This window comes from Portunus trituberculatus, chromosome 24, assembly GCF_017591435.1.
Source record: "Portunus trituberculatus isolate SZX2019 chromosome 24, ASM1759143v1, whole genome shotgun sequence".
NCBI lineage: Eukaryota > Metazoa > Arthropoda > Malacostraca > Decapoda > Portunidae > Portunus > Portunus trituberculatus.
Window position 1 is genome coordinate 628,630 of NC_059278.1, and position 20,080 is coordinate 648,709.

At 40.2% G+C, this 20,080-nt stretch overlaps 1 protein-coding gene across 2 annotated transcripts in view; it reads right to left on the bottom strand.

Annotated features, from left to right (window-relative positions):
* Positions 1-20,080, bottom strand: part of LOC123508063 (myophilin-like) — a 64,350-nt gene that overhangs the window by 20,169 nt on the left and 24,101 nt on the right. For both annotated transcript variants that reach the window (XM_045261476.1, XM_045261475.1), the window contains exons 3-4: positions 12,799-12,865; positions 12,214-12,318 (exon numbers count right to left, since the gene is read on the bottom strand). In XM_045261476.1, the coding sequence (XP_045117411.1) occupies positions 12,214-12,318; positions 12,799-12,865 (172 nt within the window). The remainder of the gene's footprint in view (positions 1-12,213; positions 12,319-12,798; positions 12,866-20,080) is intronic.

Sequence of the window (20,080 nt, forward strand, 5' to 3'; positions counted from 1 at the left end):
TCAAATAAGTGAAAAATATGAGACTTACGTACAACTAACGATAACAAAGCGAGGAAAGTGAAAGCAAGGCAAGAAAGAAGAAGAAAAAAAAAAAAAAAACACAGATGGATAATGAAAGCAAAGTGTACACGGTCGGAGTGTAGGTTGGGCTTCCTCACTCAGGGCAACGGTTTCCTAGTGGGTGGGGTTTGAGATAGGAGGTACCCTAAAAAAGTACCCCCTTTAGCCCATAACTTCCCGTGAAAAGCCCACATGGTATAAATAAAAAATAAATAAATAAAGGAACCAGACAATCCACACCTGAAGCAGTACTGAGCCACATTTATTACCTGGAGATTTGTGTACGATAAGACAATTTTATCGAGATTAGGAAGAGTCTGCGGAGGTCAGAAGATTAATGGCCACAGTCTTCACTATTCTAATTCCTTACATGAGTTTCTGAAGCTGTATAAAACCACCAAATAGTAAGCAGAATAAATATGGATACGCGTCATGGAACTGAAGGGGTTAAATGTTAAATAGTTAAATGTTCAATTGGTAGCAGGATTCATAAGGTGTAATGCAATGAAAGCAAATAAATCGATGCATACACAAGTAAAACACCGTATCAGGAAGTCAAGGAGCCGTAAATAGGAAAACTAATGTAGGTAATAGCACGAATATACATAAAAATAATAATAAAAAAAAAAACTAGGATGTTAATAAATCCAATGGTGCTTTGAGGTGTCGGTGAAAATCCTATAAATAAAAGTCAGTGTAAGACAAAATGTTAGACAAATAAATAGTGAGCGAGTGAAAGGAGATCAAAATGTTACGCGTATTTGTGATGTGAAGTTAACATTTATTCACTAGGAAATTTATGTGTGTGTAGAGAGAGAGAGAGAGAGAGAGAGTGTCCTAAGTTAACATGTATAAGATCAAGAAATTTTCTACACTTGTAGTTTGTTGAATAAATGTTACGATGTCTATTTCCATAAAGGAAGAGAAGAGGAGGAGGAGGAGGAGAAGGAAGAAAAAGAAGAAGAAGAAGAAAAAGAAGAGTGATGAGAAGACAAGGAGAAGGAGGAGTAGGAGGAGGAGGAGGAGGAGGAGGAGGAGGAGGAGGAGGAGGAGGAGCTGGAGTAGGAGTAAAAGGAAAAAAAAGAGGAGGAGAAGGAGAAGGAGGAGGAATCGAAGGAGGTAAAAGAGAAGGAGGCGTAAGTGATGAAAGGAATGCAAGACGGTAAGAAAACTGAAAAAGGGAAATACGAGGATAAGCAGAACAAAAAATGACGAAAGAAAGGAAACCAAACAATTACAAAACCGAAAGAAAAAAAAAAAAGATAAGCAAATAAAACTCATCGCTTGCCAGGCAGTTCAGGACCAGTACCTGTAATATTTCAGGGCCTCACCTCCAATTCCTTAAGATTCGATCAAAAACTCCCCTTAAAAAAAAAAATACAACTAATAGAAGCTTTTTCTTAAGGATGTTTTTTTGCCTCATCTTCACTTCCTTAAAAAAAAAAAGACTTATAGAAGCTACTCCAGTTTTTGAAGGATGTCTTTTGCCTCACCTCCACTTCCTTAAAAAAAAGACAAGCTTTTTAAGAATTTTTTTTTTAAACTCCTTCAGCACTGGGACACATTTTTATCATGAGTTTTGGGTACGTTAGACGATTGTATTTACATTAGAAAGGGTCTATGGAGCTCAGAAGATTAATAGCCAGAGTCTTCACTATTTCAATCCCCACACAAGTTTCTGAAGCTCAATAAAATCGCCAAATAGTAAGCAAAATGAATATGAAAACGCGTCCTGGTACTGAATGGGTTAATGGTTCTATAGACATATTAACATGATCTCTGTACAATTATAAGGAGAAATAGTTTTAAGGACCACACTAATTACTTCTAAGAGATTGGAAAACAGTCGTGGTGAAGGAGCAAAGCGTTTCTGTATAGGAAGCTTAGTCACGTGGCTCACTCTCCCTTGAAAGACCAGTACCTCGGCTCACTATCCCTTGATGGTCTCCAGATCCCACATTGCTTCTCCCGACAAGGGCTTCGATCTCATTAATCCGACATATGAGCATGGTAATGGCCGCCCAAAAACATGCTACAAAAGAATTAGCTCACGGTTCAAAGACATCCAATCCTGTTGCTCCTCCCGCCCTCCCATGTGAAGATGAACCAATGAGAAATCGACTCCTGGCACACTGGAGGAGCTGATTGGCAGGCCGGTGTACAGGGCAGCCTTGTGGTGCATCCTTGGGCTTACAACGTGCCTTCATGAGCGTCATAAATTATTCTAATGAGGTCGAGGGTCTGCAAAAGTTCGCCGCTCTCAGGTGTGTTATTAAGAGGTAATTATAGCGGTGGGATGAGGGGAAGGCGTGAAGGAGAACAGGGTTGTGTAATTCCCAAGGTTTCTGTAAATCCTTCATTGTTTGGTGCTCGTTAATTATTTCCACAAATGAGTTCGTTTCTTCAGCACAGTAAGCCTTTAACGGGGACTTTTTCTTCACTGTTATAACACTTATCTCTTTTTTTCTTTTGTTATGAAGAGTCCCTGTATTGTTTGGCGCCATGAACGATCGCTGTGTTTGTCAGTCCTTGTGGTAGTGACTTTTTTCTCTCTCGTTTTTATCAAGTAACTGTTGTCGTGTCACTTGATCTCTTTACCGCCTTGAGTAATAATAGAATATGACACCTGTTACACAATATAAGTAAGTCGAGACGATTATACAAATATAGAACTACAAGCACTAAAAGATTTGAGTTGCTTACAATGCTGTCAGTGGCGTCTGTTGAGATTGCAGCAGAGTATTCTTTTATAAGGAAGTACAATATAGTTTCACTCGACCTCCTAAGCAGTGACATCTGGGAAATGCAACACTTCTACTCGGCGTGTTTAGTGTTTGGTAGTGACTTCTTTAATTAGGAGACGCATTGGTGTTACTATCACTCGCCCTATTTAGCAGCGGGTTGTTTTCTTTAATGAAGGAAATGCAATACTGTCACTGTTACTCAATCTCCACATGGTCAGTGACTTTCCCTAATACGGAGACACAATGCAGCTTATTTATCTTCACTACTGGGACACATTTTTACATTGAGATTTGTGTACGATTAGACTATTTTATTGACATTAGGAAGGTTCTATGGATGTCAGAAGGTTAATAGCCAGAATCTTCACTATTCCAACCCCCACATAAGTGTCTGAAGCTGTATAAAATCACCAAATAGTAAGCAGAATGAATATGGAAACGCGTCATGGTACTGAAGGGGTTAGTTGATAAGGCAACTTTACATTGTTACTCCAACTCTGTACCAATGACTTCCTTCATTTAACACGAATACACAATGCTGCTGTTCCATCCCCTAACCAGTAATTTCTCTTTGGTAAGGAAGTGCAGAAGCGTCACTGGATCTTTTTACCAGTGACTTCTCTTTAATGAGGACCGTGCAATGGTGTCACTGCTACACGAGCTCTTTCAGGTTTGTATCTTGACGGACTCCATGCGCCTTCCCTCGGGCCACACCTGGGAGGCAGTCCCGGGGTGCTCCAGGGTGCAGGTGACGGGGTACAAGGTGGGGGAAGGCGGGTGATTGGGTCAAGCGGAGGAGGAAGGGACGGAGGGAAGGCTGTTCGGGTGAGTTGCAAACACCACCTAAAAATTTATATTGAGGTCAGAGGTCATGGCATCAATAATTTTAAGGTCACACGGCTGTATGCCCACAGAGAGATTCATGAGATTTAAGCCATTGTTCAAAATGTTGCGTCTCTTCAGCGATGTTCAGGAGACGCTAAATTATGTTCAAGTCACACTTCAGAATGTTCGGGTCGCGGCAGAAAGCGGAGGTCACACCACTGAGTCAGATTGCAGGGCGTCTTGACACCGCTGCTCACAATGGCCGGGTTACGAGTCAGAATGCTTCGTCACTCTCCATGGCTGTTCGCGGGGTCACGCCCCACAAAGGTTCGTTCACTTAACAGGGCCGTGCACATGATAATTAATGAAAACCTCACCCCTTCCCAAACTCGACCCAAAATAAACATATAGATAAACTTTTACTAACTGCTTCGCTGCCTACGATTACTACTACTAACGCCACTAACAAATAAAAAAAGAAAAAAAAAGATCCCAACAAACTACTTCATCACTTACTATTACTAACCCCAACATGATTACAATAATCTGCTTCAAGTAAAACACGACCTATCAAACATTCTCCAGTACCCAATGTAGCAATGCCTCCCTCTTTATACCCAAGCCAACCACTCCATTCATCACTGCGACTATTATTAACACGGCTACAAATTAGAGTTTTTTCTTAAGATATAATACGAAATAACAAGTGTTTCCTCCCTTTAAGTGGTTACAATGGACTTTAATTTCTCTCCAGCTGGTAATGAGAGCATGACACTTACTCCTCCACAACACCCAGTGATTCCACCAAGCAAAAATAAAATGACATGAGAAAAGATTTTAACTCCATCACTTCTATTTAACTTGCTATCCTTCGAACTCATGCCAAATCTTACACCACACTACTGCAAACGTGTAGAGAAGCAGCAGTCAAAAGGTTATCGCCGCAGACTCGCTGGCAAGGCCGTGACTGAAGCAATATACACGTTAAGAGGTACTAAGGGGTACCCATCCCTCCTCTGCCTCTCCTTCAAAGTACCAGCTTCGTAACATTTATATATGCTTATCTGGTCACTTAAAAACCTACTTAAGTCATTAATCTACCTGTCTATCTGTCTATCTATCTATTTTTCTATGAATCTATAAATGTATCTTTATTTGTCCATCTACCTCTGTCTGTTTACTTCCTTCCTGAAAGTACACTTAATCCTATTTTACCAATACATTTATCTATATACCTACTTTATTAATCTTATTGGGTGGAGAGAAGCATTTATCCGCACTGGCCTACATCTCCTTCACTCTATATGAGACGGTGTAGCTTATCACAGTCAGCCTCGTTAGAAACCAAAATAATTAAGGTGATGCTTTTACTCTTTGTGTTCTTTTGCATACATCTATACATTTATCGATTAATCTAATATTGCACCTGTGTTTATATCTATCTATCCGTGTCTCTATCTATCCGTGTCTCTATCAACTTGCTCATCCATCTGCTTACTCACTTAGATTTGTTTACTGTTTTGCCGCACTGAATGATCCTGACTCAGCACATAACTCGTCGTTTTTCCCATCAATTCAAGTTAATTATTTGCACGTCTTCAAGTGGTCTTTGTGTTGTTAGCTTTACGCCACGATGTTTACGGATCTTCACTTGTTTTCGTCCTTTGTGGCTGTGTTTGTTGGTTTACGTTCCTCTCTTTTTCTTATTTGTTTACCTTTCTTCACCCTGACCCACATTATCTCTTCCCTTCCACTCCAGCTCTCCATTCTCTCCTCCTCCTACACTAACATCATCACCATCATCATCATCATCATCCTCTTCATTATTATATACTCCTCATACTCTGTCCATTTCCTGTTAATTTCCACTTATGTCGATCACTAAATCGATGGAAAACGCATGAAAAGAAGAAGAAGAAGAAGAAAAGATGAAGAAAAATATAGAAAATGAGAAAAGGTGTAACGGGAGGAATGAAGAAATGTGTGTGAGGGGGGCAAAGGTGGGAGAGAAGAGAGAAGAAAGGAGAGCAAAGGAGAGAGAGGGGAAGGTGAAGAAGGAGAGAAGAGGCAGGAGATAAGTGCAAAGTGCATAAGTGAGAAGGTGAGAAAAGTATGGAAGATAACAGTAACACTTCACTTCTTTTCTGCACACACACACACACACACACACACACACACACACACACACACACACACACACAGGTGCGCCCAACACCTGCACCACGACACACACACACACACACACACACACACACACACATACCACTCGAGAATTCCTGTTGCCGCTTCTAATGTAAGGAATTTCCTGTTTTGCCACAATTACGTCAACGCGTCAGGCTGATGCGCCGCCCTTATTTACATATTTCACATTCTATTCGCACTCCTCGTCATGTTCAGTTAGACTAAGACACGTGACGGCGATGTGAAGGGTCTTGGTGGTGGAGTCTACTAGTGAGATGAAATACCCGCCAGCTCCTGTGTGTCTCTAACATCACTCTCACGGGGATTCTCTCACGGAGGGTTCGGTGGGACAGGAAATGATAAGTAGCTATAACTCCTTCAGTACTGGAATACATTTTTACCTTGAGGTTTGTTTACGATCAGACCATTTTATCGACATTAGGAAGGGTCTATGGAAGTCAGAAGGTTAATGGCCGCAGTCTTCACTATTTTTAATCCGCACATGAGTAGTGTATATAGCTACGTGTTAGTCTTACGTAAACAAGATCAATGAAGTCAACAAGTGCACTGCCATTAAATAAAAAAAAAGAAAAGAAAAAAAAGAAAGAAATATACAGCACAATAAAGACAAAAAAAATAAATAAACGAACATTTAAGGGACAGAAAACATTGACAATCTAACTAAAAAGAAAAAAATAAATAAATATCTGAAAATATTCTCAGGTATGAAAGAACCATTTTCCACTTTTCTCCATTGTGATACTTGATTACTTCTTACTTTTGGTCATCCTTTAATCTCACTCTGCAGAATTCACGGAAGATGAAAGACGTCTATAGAGAAAAAAGGAAACAGGAGAATTCAATATCAGGTAACAGAGGTAAAGGAGAGGAAAGGAGGAGGAGGAGGAGGAGGAGGAGGAGGAGGAGGAGGAGGAGGAGGAGGCGGAGGATTTAGGACACGGACAAGAGAGGAGAGGAATGGCTTAAGAGAAAGTAACGAAAGAAAGAAGAGAGAGAGAGAGAGAGAGAGAGAGAGAGAGAGAGAGAGAGAGAGAGAGAGAGAGAGAGAGAGAGAGAGAGAGAGAGAGAGAGAGAGAGATCCAGATAAGAAGAAAAGATTGACATGAATAAAAAAAAAGAAAACGAACAAAAGCAAAAACGTAAAAGGAAAGATGACACGTGTGGGATGACAGGAGGGAAAGGGACACAAAAAGGAAGAAAAGGGAGGTAAAAATATGAAAAAAAGGACAAATGGAGAAAGTGAGAGTATAGAATTGTGGGTCAGGGAGAGGGTGGTCACGAGGCAACCGGAATGGAGTAGCAGAAGGACACAATTATGAGGCAGGCGCAGTGAGTGATGAGGAAGCGTGAGGTAGAAATAATGAATAGTCGAACAGTCCAAGGAGCAAAAGGGAGGAGGAGGAGGAGGAGGAGGAGGAGGAGGAGGAGTCAGGCAGGTACGGGAAGGAGATTGTTGGGAATGGGAGTGAATGAAGTGCCACAGGGTACAAGTACGTGCCACACTACCGAGGTCACGTGGCACTGCCGGGAAAGGAAGGAAGAAAGGATGGGAAGACAAGGAGAAAAGTGAATGAGAAAGGGAGGAGTTACGGGAACAATTATTGGATTAACTGTAGGAAGTGGATTTAAATGAACACGACACTGCATTTTCCTTTTTTAGAGAGAGAAAAGATGATATATGAAAGAAAAAGGCGAAAGATCTTTACCTTCCAAATGCGAAAGAGAAATAGACATATTACTGTTATATTGTTAAGTCAAATATAACATACATCCGAATGAAACTACTGTAAAATAAGTGAAAACCGAAAGTGTAGTAGACTAAACAATAAAAGCATCACCAAAACATATGGGTAGGTAAGAAAAAAAAATACAACTCTAAGGGAAGGAGACCAAAAGAGGAGTAGAGAGTAGAGGCAGGAGAGACAAAAATGGAAATGCCAGGGAAGAGACACGAGTAGAAACTGGGTAAGCGAGGCGATGTTAGGGTTGGATGGAGCCGAGATGAGGCAGAGATTAATGTTTAGGAACCATGGAGAAAAGAAGAGTAGAAAATGTCCATAAAGGGGGGGAAGAAACAAGGCAGGTGGAGAGAAGAAAAATAGTTACAACAACGAAGGAAAATGAACAAAGCTGAGGGAGGCTTCTAGGTGAGGGTGCTAGCAGGGATGCAAGATAAAGCAGAGACGGCCAGGGAAATGTCAGGACTCAAGACGGGAGCTGCGGGTGGTCGCAGAGGGGCAAGGAGGGTCGAGGGACGGGAAGGCAAGGGAGGTTGGCTGCCTGTAAACAGCTCGGCGCCTCCACGTCTGCAACCTGACTCTCAGCTCGAAACCTAAACCTTGTGTACATATTATCCTAAAGGCTATTAACATCTTTTGACTCAGAAACGTGAGGAAACCCTGGAAACCTCTCTGCTCCCCACTACAGCTGTGTCTATGCTTGGAAAGGGAAACAGCAAGCAGGTAAAAATTTAGACTAAAAAGTAGATACGTAGTGATTAGAAGTATGAAAGAAGGCGAAGGAAACTCTCGGTACATCACGAAGAGTACAGCTGTGGGTAGATTCACGATAGAAGAAAATATATAATGAACTAATCGATAAATACCTTAGCAATAATGAACCAATCGACAAATACCTTAGCATTAACTAAATAACCCAATATATCCTAGCAAACTATCCCAATATCATCCATCCCAACGGTAGCTGTGGTGACCTGCCTGCGTATGATAAAAAAAAAAAAAACATAACAAAGGAAGCGAAAGGAAACAGAATACTCTTCATCTTACTTCAGCTTTTAAACAAACAATTGGATTTTCATTTATATCTTAAACTCACCAATTCCTTCCTGTACCCGAAGTGACTTACAGAATACCTAATGAACAAATGATCACCCCTTAATTTCAACACAGCAGAAGATTCATTACCCTTTACGGGCGCTGGGAACATAAGTACACAAACAGACTCATTACTTCATTAGGGTGGGCGGTGGTACGAGTAAGGGTTGTGTCGTGAACGAATAAGGAGAAAAACAGGTTAATTTGCAACGAAACCATGTATCAGTTACCGGCTCGGATACCTTGACCAGAAAGGATCGCCGCTGCCTTGTCCCGTTAACTGCTGGGGGGATGATGGGAGAGAAGGGAGAGAGAGAGAGAGAGAGGGAGAGGGGGAAGGATGAGAGGAAAGATATATATATATATATATATATATATATATATATATATATATATATATATATAGAGAGAGAGAGAGAGAGAGAGAGAGAGAGAGAGAGAGAGAGAGAGAGAGAGAGAGAGAGAGAGAGAGAGAGAGAGAGAGAGAGAGAGAGAGAGAGAGAGAGAGAGAGAGAGAGAGAGAGAGAGAGAGAGAGTGACCCATCCTGCTAATGGTTTCATGTTAATGGCATGGAGAGAGAGAGAGAGAGAGAGAGAGAGAGAGAGAGAGAGAGAGAGAGAGAGAGAGAGAGAGAGAGAGAGAGAGAGAAAGGCGTGGAGGAAAAGAATGTAGGAAAGTACAAGTGGATGATGAGGTGTGAGGTGTGAGGGAGGTGGGAGGGGAATAAGGGAATGAAGCGCTGCAGGAACAAAGGGAGGGAAGGCAAAGCAACACAGACATGGCCGAGAGGAAGGTTTTCATGGCGTTGCAGTGGGTAACGTGATACACAGAGAATATAAGCTACTGAGTTCATGTGATAAACTTAATATAAACAAACTATAAAACCATAAAACCTATAATGGTAATAAAAGAAGCAACGTGATACGAGTTAAACAGCTGAATAATGTAAGAGGATCAGAGACAACCACAAAACAATTATTACCTAGCGATAGAATAAACGCAAAAATTGAGATAACACTGACTTATACGAGGTAAAATTACTTTCTTAACCACTTCAGTACCATGGCGCATTTTCATATTCCTTTTATTTACTATTTGGTGATTTTATGCAGCTTCAGGAACTTGTGCGCGGGGGATTAAAACAGTGAAGACTCATGCCATCAATCTTCTGACTCCCATAGACCCTTTCTAATGTATATATAATTGTCTAACCACAGCCAAAACTCAAGGTAAAAATGTGTCCCAGTATTGAAGGGGTTAAGAACACCAACATCAAAGAACACAAAGGAAAAGGAAACAGCAGCAGAATAACTGGCCGTGTTTGTGATGGTGGAGGTTTTCTATGATCTTTTGACTCCTTCAGTACCATGACGCCCTTCCCTATTCATTCTGCTTACTATTTGGTGATTTTATACAGCTTCAGAAACTCATATGGGGATTGAAATAGTGAAGACAGAGGCCATTAATTTTCTGACCTGCATAGACCCTTCTTAATGTCAATAAAAATGGTATAATCGTACACAAATCTGACGGTAAAAATTTTCCACAGTACTGAAGGGGTTAACCGGTTTACTGCTGTGGTTCAACTTTGTCACCCTTCGCAACAGTATAAAAAGCTGTTTACATGGACACACATACACACACACACACACACACACACACACACACACACACACACACACACACACAAGAAAAGATATGGTCAGTGACTTTTCTAGAACATAAAGCAACGTACGAGACTGTAGAATAAAGATACTTGTCATAACTGTTCCTTTAGATGACGCGTGAAAAACAGTGATGAGCGGGTTAAGTGAATGGGAGCTCTATGGACTTTGGTATACGCTACATTCACACCTGTATCGCAGCCTTAATTCCAGTTATCATTGCACCACCTGAACTTGAGCTAATTGGCATGTGAACGATAAAAGTATCGCCGTATCACTTTTTCTTCATTTAATACTGACCAACTAAAATACGAAGAAACCAAAACAACTCCCATAAAAATAGAAATCTCAGTATAAGAAATAGAGAAAATTCTTTAGCTAATTTAGAAATAAAGTATAGAAACTGAATAACTTGAGAGAGAGAGAGAGAGAGAGAGAGAGAGAGAGAGAGAGAGAGAGAGAGAGAGAGAGAGAGAGAGAGAGAGAGAGAAACAGCCAGACAGACAGAGAGACAGAGATAAACAGCCAGACAGACAGAGAGACAGACAAACAGCCAGACAGATAGAGAGACAAACAGACAGACAGAGAAGGAAAAGATAGACAGAAGAACGATACATGAATAAAAGGAAAAAAAAACCATAAGGGAAGAGGAAGATAAAGGAGATGAATAAGAGATAATGAGAAGAAAAGGAGAGAGAGAAAAAAAAACATTGAAAGGACAGCGTTGTGTGTGTGTGTGTGTGTGTGTGTGTGTGTGTGTGTGTGTGTGTGTGTGTGGAAGATGAACCCACCAGACAGAGGGGAAGATAAATACCCACAATCCAAAGTGAAAGGGAAGGATGGAAGGGTAAACTGGAAAGGGGTCAGGTAATATAGCATGGGAGATAAAGGTGACGTGAATAAGCGCTGTGTTAAGGAAAGGAGAGCAAGACTTACAATACGAATAGGAAATGAGAGAAGATAAAAGAAAAGAAAAACGACTCAAAAAAAAAAAAAGAAATGCTCGAGAAAGAGGGAAAGGAATAGGAGGAAAAAGAAAAACTGAGATATGAAGATAGTCTATTAAAAAAGAAAAGAGCGAAAATAAAAATGAAATGAAGATAAAGATGAAAAAATATAAGATAAAAAGGAAATAGAAAAAAAAATAATAAGCAAATAATAATAAGCAAAAGGATAGAGCGAAAATAAAACTGAAATGAAGATAAAGATGAACAAAAAAGTATGATAAAGAGGAAATAAAAAAAAGGAAACAAGTCAGATGGAATAAAATGCGTAAATAATAAAAAAAAAAATAAATGAATAAGATAAGACGTACATAAATAACTACGACTATGTTTGAAATGAAAAGGCAATGGCAAAGAGAGAGAGAGAGAGAGAGAGAGAGAGAGAGAGAGAGAGAGAGAGAGAGAGAGAGAGAGAGAGAGAGAGAGAGAGAGAGAGAGAGAGAGAGAGAGAGAAATAAAGACAAATAATAGTAATAGTTAAAATAGAAAACCTGACAAACCACAATGTATGAAAAAAAGACAAAAAACTACAAATCAACTTAAAAACCACGAAGGAAACACGAAAAAGCAACAACAACAACAACAACAACAACAACAACAACAACAACAACAGGAAGCAACAGAACCACATACAATAATACCTTTTCTTTTTTATATATATAACAAAGCAGAACTGGCAAAAGCAACACAGATATATACAAAAAAGACCCACTCAATTGCCAGTCCCCTTAAAAAAACAACAACAACAACAACAACAACAACAGGGAGCACTATCAACACACAGGATAATACGTGATACGGGATACAGGATACAGGGCAAGACACAGGATACAGGGCATGGCAGACGGGGGGAGGAGGACTGCTGCTCAGAGTACTTACCATGTAGAGGTTTCTGTTCTCATAGAGGTCGTTCACTTGGAATAGGTCCTGACTCTTTAGACCGTATGATTCGCAGCCCTTCAGGAACATTTCTACGTTCTCCCTCTGGCGGTAGGAAAGAGAAATATTAGTACCATCACAGAGAGAGAGAGAGAGAGAGAGAGAGAGAGAGAGAGAGAGCAGATAGGGGACGAAATATGAGAAAGTGACGATGTAACAAGCGTAGTAAGACACACAAACTAAAGGAAATAAGAAATGAAACGGGTTTACGACACACACACACACACACACACACACACACACACACACACACACACACACACACACACACACACACACACGTCTTAAGCCTCCCCAAATGTATAGTTTCAGTATGTATGTACTGCAATTCCTAATAAACCGTATATTATCATTATCATTATTACACACACACACACACACACACACACACACACACACACACACACACACACCACATTTTTAAGCACACCATCAGACATTCACTCACAGATAAATGAATAAATGCAACAAAACAGACAAGCAGACAGCCAGGCAGACATACATACAGACAGACAGACAACTCACCTGTTTGAATGGCGCCTTCATGGTGTTAATCCTCTTCACGGCTCCGGGCAGCAGGTGGTTCAGCAGCCTGGGACGCAAGAGAGAGGTAGCAAAGATCAAGATCAAGCAAATATATAACCGGGTCAACACAAAATACGTGAAACTAAGGTGTAAATTATGAAACTGTGTCATCAGAACGGAATTTCAAACTTCAGAAGGTGAATAGAAGTTTGAAAAGAAAACATGATTAGAGAAAAGTCATGGAAGTTAAAGATGTCACACAAGGAACAGAGTAACAAGACAGATAGGTAATAATAACAAAGGAGAGGGAATAAATGGCCAAATGCAACACAATGATCTGAGTTAAACAAAAAATGACGAGGAATATAAAAAAAAAAAAATACGTGACATGTAATTCTCCACTCCAGTAAGAAAGAAATAAAAACTCGTGTCTATATCTTAAAAAAAACAAACATAAAAATAAGTTAATAGGTGAAAAAGATGGAATGAAATCAAATAGAAAATAATGAAAGCAAAATATAAATAAGAAAAAAATTGTCTAAACAGATTTTGATAAGCATAAAATCATGCAAATCACGAGATAAAAAAAAAAAGAAAAAAGAAAATGCCACACTTTAAGTATCTTCTTCAGCATTTGACACTCTCTCTCTCTCTCTCTCTCTCTCTCTCTCTCTCTCTCTCTCTCTCTCTCTCTCTCTCTCTCAATAAAATATACATTTCCTGCTTCCTCTTCCTTCTCTTCCTTTTCTTCCTCCTGCTTCACCTCCTCCTCCTCCTCCTCCTCCTCCTCCTCCTCCTCCTCCTCCTCCTCCTCCTCGTTTTCCGTTTCCACTCACTTTAATTTGCTCTTCTTCTTTTCTTTCCGTTTCCTTCATTACTAGAGAGAGAGAGAGAGAGAGAGAGAGAGAGAGAGAGAGAGAGAGAGAGAGAGAGAGAGAGAGAGAGAGAGATGAATAAAAAGACTGACACACAAAGATGATAATAAAGATAAGAAAAGTAAAGAAACAGAGAATGAGAGCAAAGGAGGAGGAAAACTGGTTAAGAAACTTGATAGGAAGGTAAAGATGGGAAGATGGAACAAGACACACAGGAAGAAGAGAAAGAAGGAGGGAAGTAAAGGACGGAGAGAAGCAACGAGAGGAAAAAGAAGGAATTAGGAAGGAAGGAATTATAGAAGAAAGAAGGAAGAAAGGAAGGAAGAAAATAAAGGAGAGAGGTAACGAGAGGAAAAAAGGAAGAAGGAAGGAAGGAAGGAAGGAAGGAAGGAAAGGAGAAAATTAGAGGTAAAAGAAGAACAAAAAAGAAGGAAGAAAGGAAGGAAGTCAAGACCGAAGACAAACATGAGAGGGAAAAAAAGAAGAAAGAAAACAGAACGGAAGGAAAAACGAAGAAAAAAAAAGGAAGAATGGAAGGAAGGAAGGAAGGAAGGAAGAAGAGAAAAAAAAAGGAAACAAAGCGTCAAACAAAACATGATACGAATAAAAAAAGGCAAAAAAAAAATGAATAAACAAATAAAGAAAATAAAAGGAAATGACGAAATATTGAAGGAAGGAAAAATCAGAAACACGAAAAAATAAGTAAAAGGATTAAAAAATAATTTAGTGACAAAAAAAAGACAAAGAGAGACAAAAGGAACAAAAGTAGAAAGAAAAGTAGAAGATCGATATTATGAAGTAGAATAAAAGAGCTATTGTGCAAGAAACAAAAGGCAGGATAGTAGAGAGAGAGAGAGAGAGAGAGAGAGAGAGAGAGAGAGAGAGAGAGAGAGAGAGAGAGAGAGAGAGAGAGAGAGAGAGAGAGAGAGAGAATATCCATCAGCATTATCATAAAAGCACAGTGGAGAACGAGGAGGAGGAGGAAGAAGAGGAAGAGAAAGAGGAAGAGGAAGAGGAAGAGGACAAGGAGGAGAAGAAGGAGGAGGAGGAGGAGAAGCAACATCAGTAAAAATGGAAGTGGTATCAGCAGTAGCAGTAGTAGTAGTAGTAGTAGTAGTAGTAGTAGTAGTAGTAGTAGTAGTAGTAGTAAGAAAAAGAGGAAGAGTGAGAATGTGAGGCATAGAGAGAGAGAGAGAAAGGTGTGTCTGGGAGGAGGAGGAGGAGGAGGAGGAGGAGGAGGAGGAGGAGGAGGAGGAGGAGGAGGAGGGGGAGGAGGAGGCAATAATAACCACCTGTTCAAGTGACGTAATGTATTGGAACAGCTTTTTGCCTTGCCCTGGAGGACGCCGCGCCGCCAGTACTGCTCAGGCACCAGCGCCGCGCCACTCTCCTCTCATGCAGGTCAGGTCTTTCCAGTTTGTGTGTTCTTGTCGTATTTTTTCCCGACCTCTGCTTGTCTCTTCTTCTCCGTGTCAGCGTAAATATTCTGGTATTAGGCCCGTATTTCACCACGAAGCCCTGTATTTAAAAACCCTTTGCTCTCACCACGAAGGCCAGTATATTTAGAAAACCTTTGCTCTTTTAATACGAAGGTCCGTATTAAGAAAGGCTCCGCTCTCTCACCACGAAGGTCCGTATATTTAGAAACCATTTCCTCTCTCTCACCACGAAGGCCCGTATTCAGAAAGGCTCCGCTCTCTCACCACGACAAGCATTCTCTCACCACGACTATTTATTCTCTTTCACGACTATTTTCAAAGGTTATAGAGATGATTAGGCAAGTTTTCACGAGCGTTTCCTCTGTTTGTAACGTAGAAATCTTGTTGATCTGCCACTGGGATCCTAAAAACAGCTTTAAAATCGTTGTTTCTTCAAGTAGAGCCTTTGGAAGCATTGGAGGCGTGGCGTAGAGGTGCTTCGACTATTTTCAAAGGTTATAGAGATGATTAGGCAAGTTTTCACGAGCGTTTCCTCTGTTTGTAACGTAGAAATCTTGTTAATCTGATACACCATAAACGTGCGATAGAAATCTTGTTGATCTGTCACTGGGATCCTAAAAACAGCTTTAAAAAACGTTATTTCTTCAAGTAGAGCCTTTGGAAGCAGTGGAGGCGTGGCGTAGATGTGTTTCAGTATACGATCCTAATTTTCACTTCTGTGGTGTGATTGGATGACTTACTATTGCATTTTGTATTTTTGTTTCCTGGATTATATTTCAGCTTATTTTTCTTCCTATCGTATTTTTTTTTTTCGTATTTCTGTTCTCTTTTTTCTCTTTATAGCAAAATTGTGGTGGATTTTCTTTTTTTCATTTTTTTCATCTTTACTTTCTCATATTCTATCTATATATATTTCTTAGCCTCAAGTAACTGTAACGTGTGTCATTTTTTTTAGAGAACCCTATCATGTACGCGCATATCCTGTTACTTATTCCTCAGTGACCACCGCAAACACACACACACACACACACACACACACACACACACACACCACATGTCTTACCAGCGTGTGTCAGTGTATAAGGTGTGGTAGGGTATGGAGTGGTGACAGGATGTAGGGAGGGGTTTGATCTTCCACTCTTGTTTTTATGTGACTGAATCTGATATCCTTCCTTTGAACTCTTCCCTACGATCCTGAATCACTCGAGACGCTAGGTGGTGTTTGGTGATTGGTGGCTTCCTTTTCCTCCATATCGACTCAATTCGTAATGCGTGGGAATGTCTTGTGTTTTCCTTGACACACTTATTATTTTTTTAGGTGACCTAGAGCAACAAAAAATGGAAAAAAAAGGCCCATTAGATTGCCAGTTCCCTTAGAGTTATTAGGAGTTATCCAGAAGTAAAGTATAATTCTCTTGATATCTCTCTCTTAAATCAAGTCAACTCGTAGGAAGATGGAAATACAGAAGCAGGTCGGGAGTTCCAGAGTACTACAAGTGATTCGTTCATTCCTTGTTACCATCTTTCTCTTTCCCTCATCACTGTATTGCATTACGATAGACAATGTGGCTCATCTCTTCCTCGTTTCTTTTTCTTGCTTTTTTTTTCTTTGTTTTTCCGCCGCATTGTGTTACCGCGTCGCTTCCTCTCCACTTCCTCAAAGACCAGCTGTGACGTAAGGAGCCTTGGGTGCCGGGAGGGGGGGTGGAGGCGCTCAGCTGTTGTGTACAATCACCCTTACAGGCGCAGTGCTACAGGCGCGCACACAAAGAACTTCCTGACAGCGATGGTTGCAATGACTGGTATTTGCCTTCGTGTACTCTTGGTGAAAATCTCTCTCTCTCTCTCTCTCTCTCTCTCTCTCTCTCTCTCTCTCTCTCTCCAAAATAATTCAAATGGTAATAATGAAGTGAAGTTGACGGAAAGTGAATATCTGAACACTTTCTTCAAAAAAATCTTACTGAAAATCGAAAAAAGTCGCGATGAAAATAAGAACCACAGTAATTTACCGTAGGCAGTGAAGACACAGGAAGTCATTCAAAAACTCTTGTAACTACTCAAAAAGACGACCTTTGCTATATAGTTTCCCTGTCCTTCCCTCCATCCTCTGCGGTAAAATCAGGCTGCATCACTTTCCACTCCCACATTCACATTCTGATAGACCATAAACTCTATGCACCTCTCAGGCGTCAGTCCTGCGGAACACTCTGCAACAGGTTTTTGGTTGTAAATTGATATGCGGGAGGCGGAAGTGTGGTTGGCGTCCCGTGCCAGGCTGGGAAGCTCGCCAAGGATACGTAATTAAAGGATGAAAAAAAAAAAAACTCGGGTTAAGAAACTAGAAGGTCGCTCCGCCAATGCCTGTGGGGGACTGTGATGTCACATTGTTTACATTTCAATCGCCGCAAAATGTCCCTTATTCAGAAACACTTTGTTCTCTCACCACGACTATTTTCAAAGGTCACAGAGGTGCATGGCCGGGTTCTCAAGAGTGTTTCTTTAGCTGTTACTGTAGCAATATTGTTAATCTGTCACTAGAACCATAAAAATCACTCTTGAATCCAGACTAACTTCAACTAGAGTCCTTGCATGTTGTATGAAGGTCAATGCAAACTGTGGTATACACTGGCTGGTGTTTCTCAACAAGGTAACACTCTGTTCCAGTAGTGTTCATTTCTTGTTGACGTTGGACGCGTGCATAAAAGGAACGCTCTAAAAAGTAAAGCACGCTACAATCACGAACAGCACTAATCTAATACTACAATACACTGTTGTAGAATATAAGAGGCAAAATATCCGAATGCGTAATGCGTAATTCACCACAAAGTAGAGAGAGAGAGAGAGAGAGAGAGAGAGAGAGAGAGAGAGAGAGAGAGAGAGAGAGAGAGAGAGAGAGTTTCGTAAAATAAGAGAAAATAAACAGATGAACATACATTAATAAATTATCAAACAGACTTTCAAATTAATGATTATAATAATTTCCTAAGACTCCTCTTCTTCTTACTCTTACGTAATGACATTCCTGCCTTTGTACCATCACTCCATAGTTGTTGCCTTGACGTCCACATAAAACACGTAAATAGGAAGAAGGAATGCAAATGACAGGAAGACGACGGGCGGTGAGGAAGTAAGAACATAGTGCAAAAATAATTAAAGCAGAGAGAATACATAAGATGAATATAATTACAAGGAAAACCAGAAACAAAGCAGTACAGGATGTTACTAAATTAAAAAAAGAACTGCGACAAATCTATCTTAGTAGCGTGATAAGAGGAGAGATAAGCAAGTCGGTGATTGGTCAACGCTCCAGTCATCCCACTCACTTGATCGGATGCCAATAAAAAATCTTCTCTTTGTAAATGCCATATATATAGATTTCTCATTGAATTTAACCTAGCCAAATCTTATGCAACCTAACCCAACCTAATCTTTTTTTAACCTAGCCCAACAAAACCTTACCTTACCTTAACCTTACCTAACCTAACCTTACCTAACCAAGTCTTATCTAACCTTACCTAACCTAACCAAACCTTACCTAACCAAACCTAACCTAACCTTACCTAACCAAGCCTTATCTAACCTTACCTAACCAAACCTAACCTAACCTTACCTAACCAAACCTAACCTAACCTAACCTAACCCAACCTAACCTAACCCAACCTAACCAAACCTTACCTAACCAAACCTTATCAACCCTAACCTATTCCAACCTTACCTAGACTAACCTTACCTAACCAAGCCTTACCTAGCGAAACCTTACTTAACCTAATCCAGTCTATAATGAACCTAACATCACTTACCATGATGTAACGTTAGGCCTGGAGAGATCATGAAGAGAGATTTACGATACAAGATTGAACATTGTTTTTTATTTATACCATGTAGGCTTTTTCACGGAAATTTATGGGCTAAAGGTGATACTTTTGTGGTACCTCCTATCTCAAAGTCCACCCGCTAGGAAACCGTTGCCCCAAGTGAGGAAGCCCTACCTACACTCGGACCGTGGACAGGATTCGAACCCGTGTGTTTGAAGACCCCTCAGACCCCAAAGCACGCATGGTTCCACTGCACCACGGCGACCTCTATTTGTCACGTTTGAGCAATACGTTACATAGTCATTATAATATCCAAACATCACTACTCTCCTCCTACGAGTCTCAGAGAATTAATATGAGACTGTAACACTTTCCTCATTAATTAACTCAATATATACAGATTACAATATGGGCCACGCTTCTTTTAACTTTCAAATACATATAATCTTGTTGGTTTATAAAAAAAAAAAAGCGTCAGTTACTGGTATCGGCTCAGGACAGAGTGACTAGTGTTTGTCTCTCCTCACTGTTAAAAATAATAAATAACAAGTGGTTTGTTGTGTTAGTCATATGAACAAAACATTCTATGAAAACACTGTGGAATACTGAATAATGTCAATATAATAGAGAAGAAGACGAAGAAGAAGAAGAAGAAGAAGAAGAAGAAGAAGAAGAAGAAGAAGAAGAAGAAGAAGAAGAAGAAGAAGAAGAAGAAGAAGAAGAAGAAGAAGAAGAAGAAGAAGAAGAAGAAGAAGAAAAGAAGAAGAAAACAACAATAACAACAACAACAACAACAAAAGAAATACTAGAATAAGAAGAGAAAGAGAAGAGGGAATGTGCTCAAACTCAAGTAGTAACTAGAGAACGTGAACTGTTAAATTCAATACTTTGCAATCTTCATGAAATAAAAAGCATTCTTCTATCACGAACGGAGATGCTTTCCTGCTGTTTTACCATTCCACTATCATCCTCTCTTCCTGATCTTCCCTCGCTCGCTGATAACGCACTAGATAGATTGGATAAGGCGTCTCTGTTAGCCTTCCGAGAGAACGTGACTGTGATAAGACAACTAGATATGCACTTGCAGACACTGACAGACAGACAGACAGACACACAGCCGAACAGATGATAACACAGATAAAGCTGATATGAA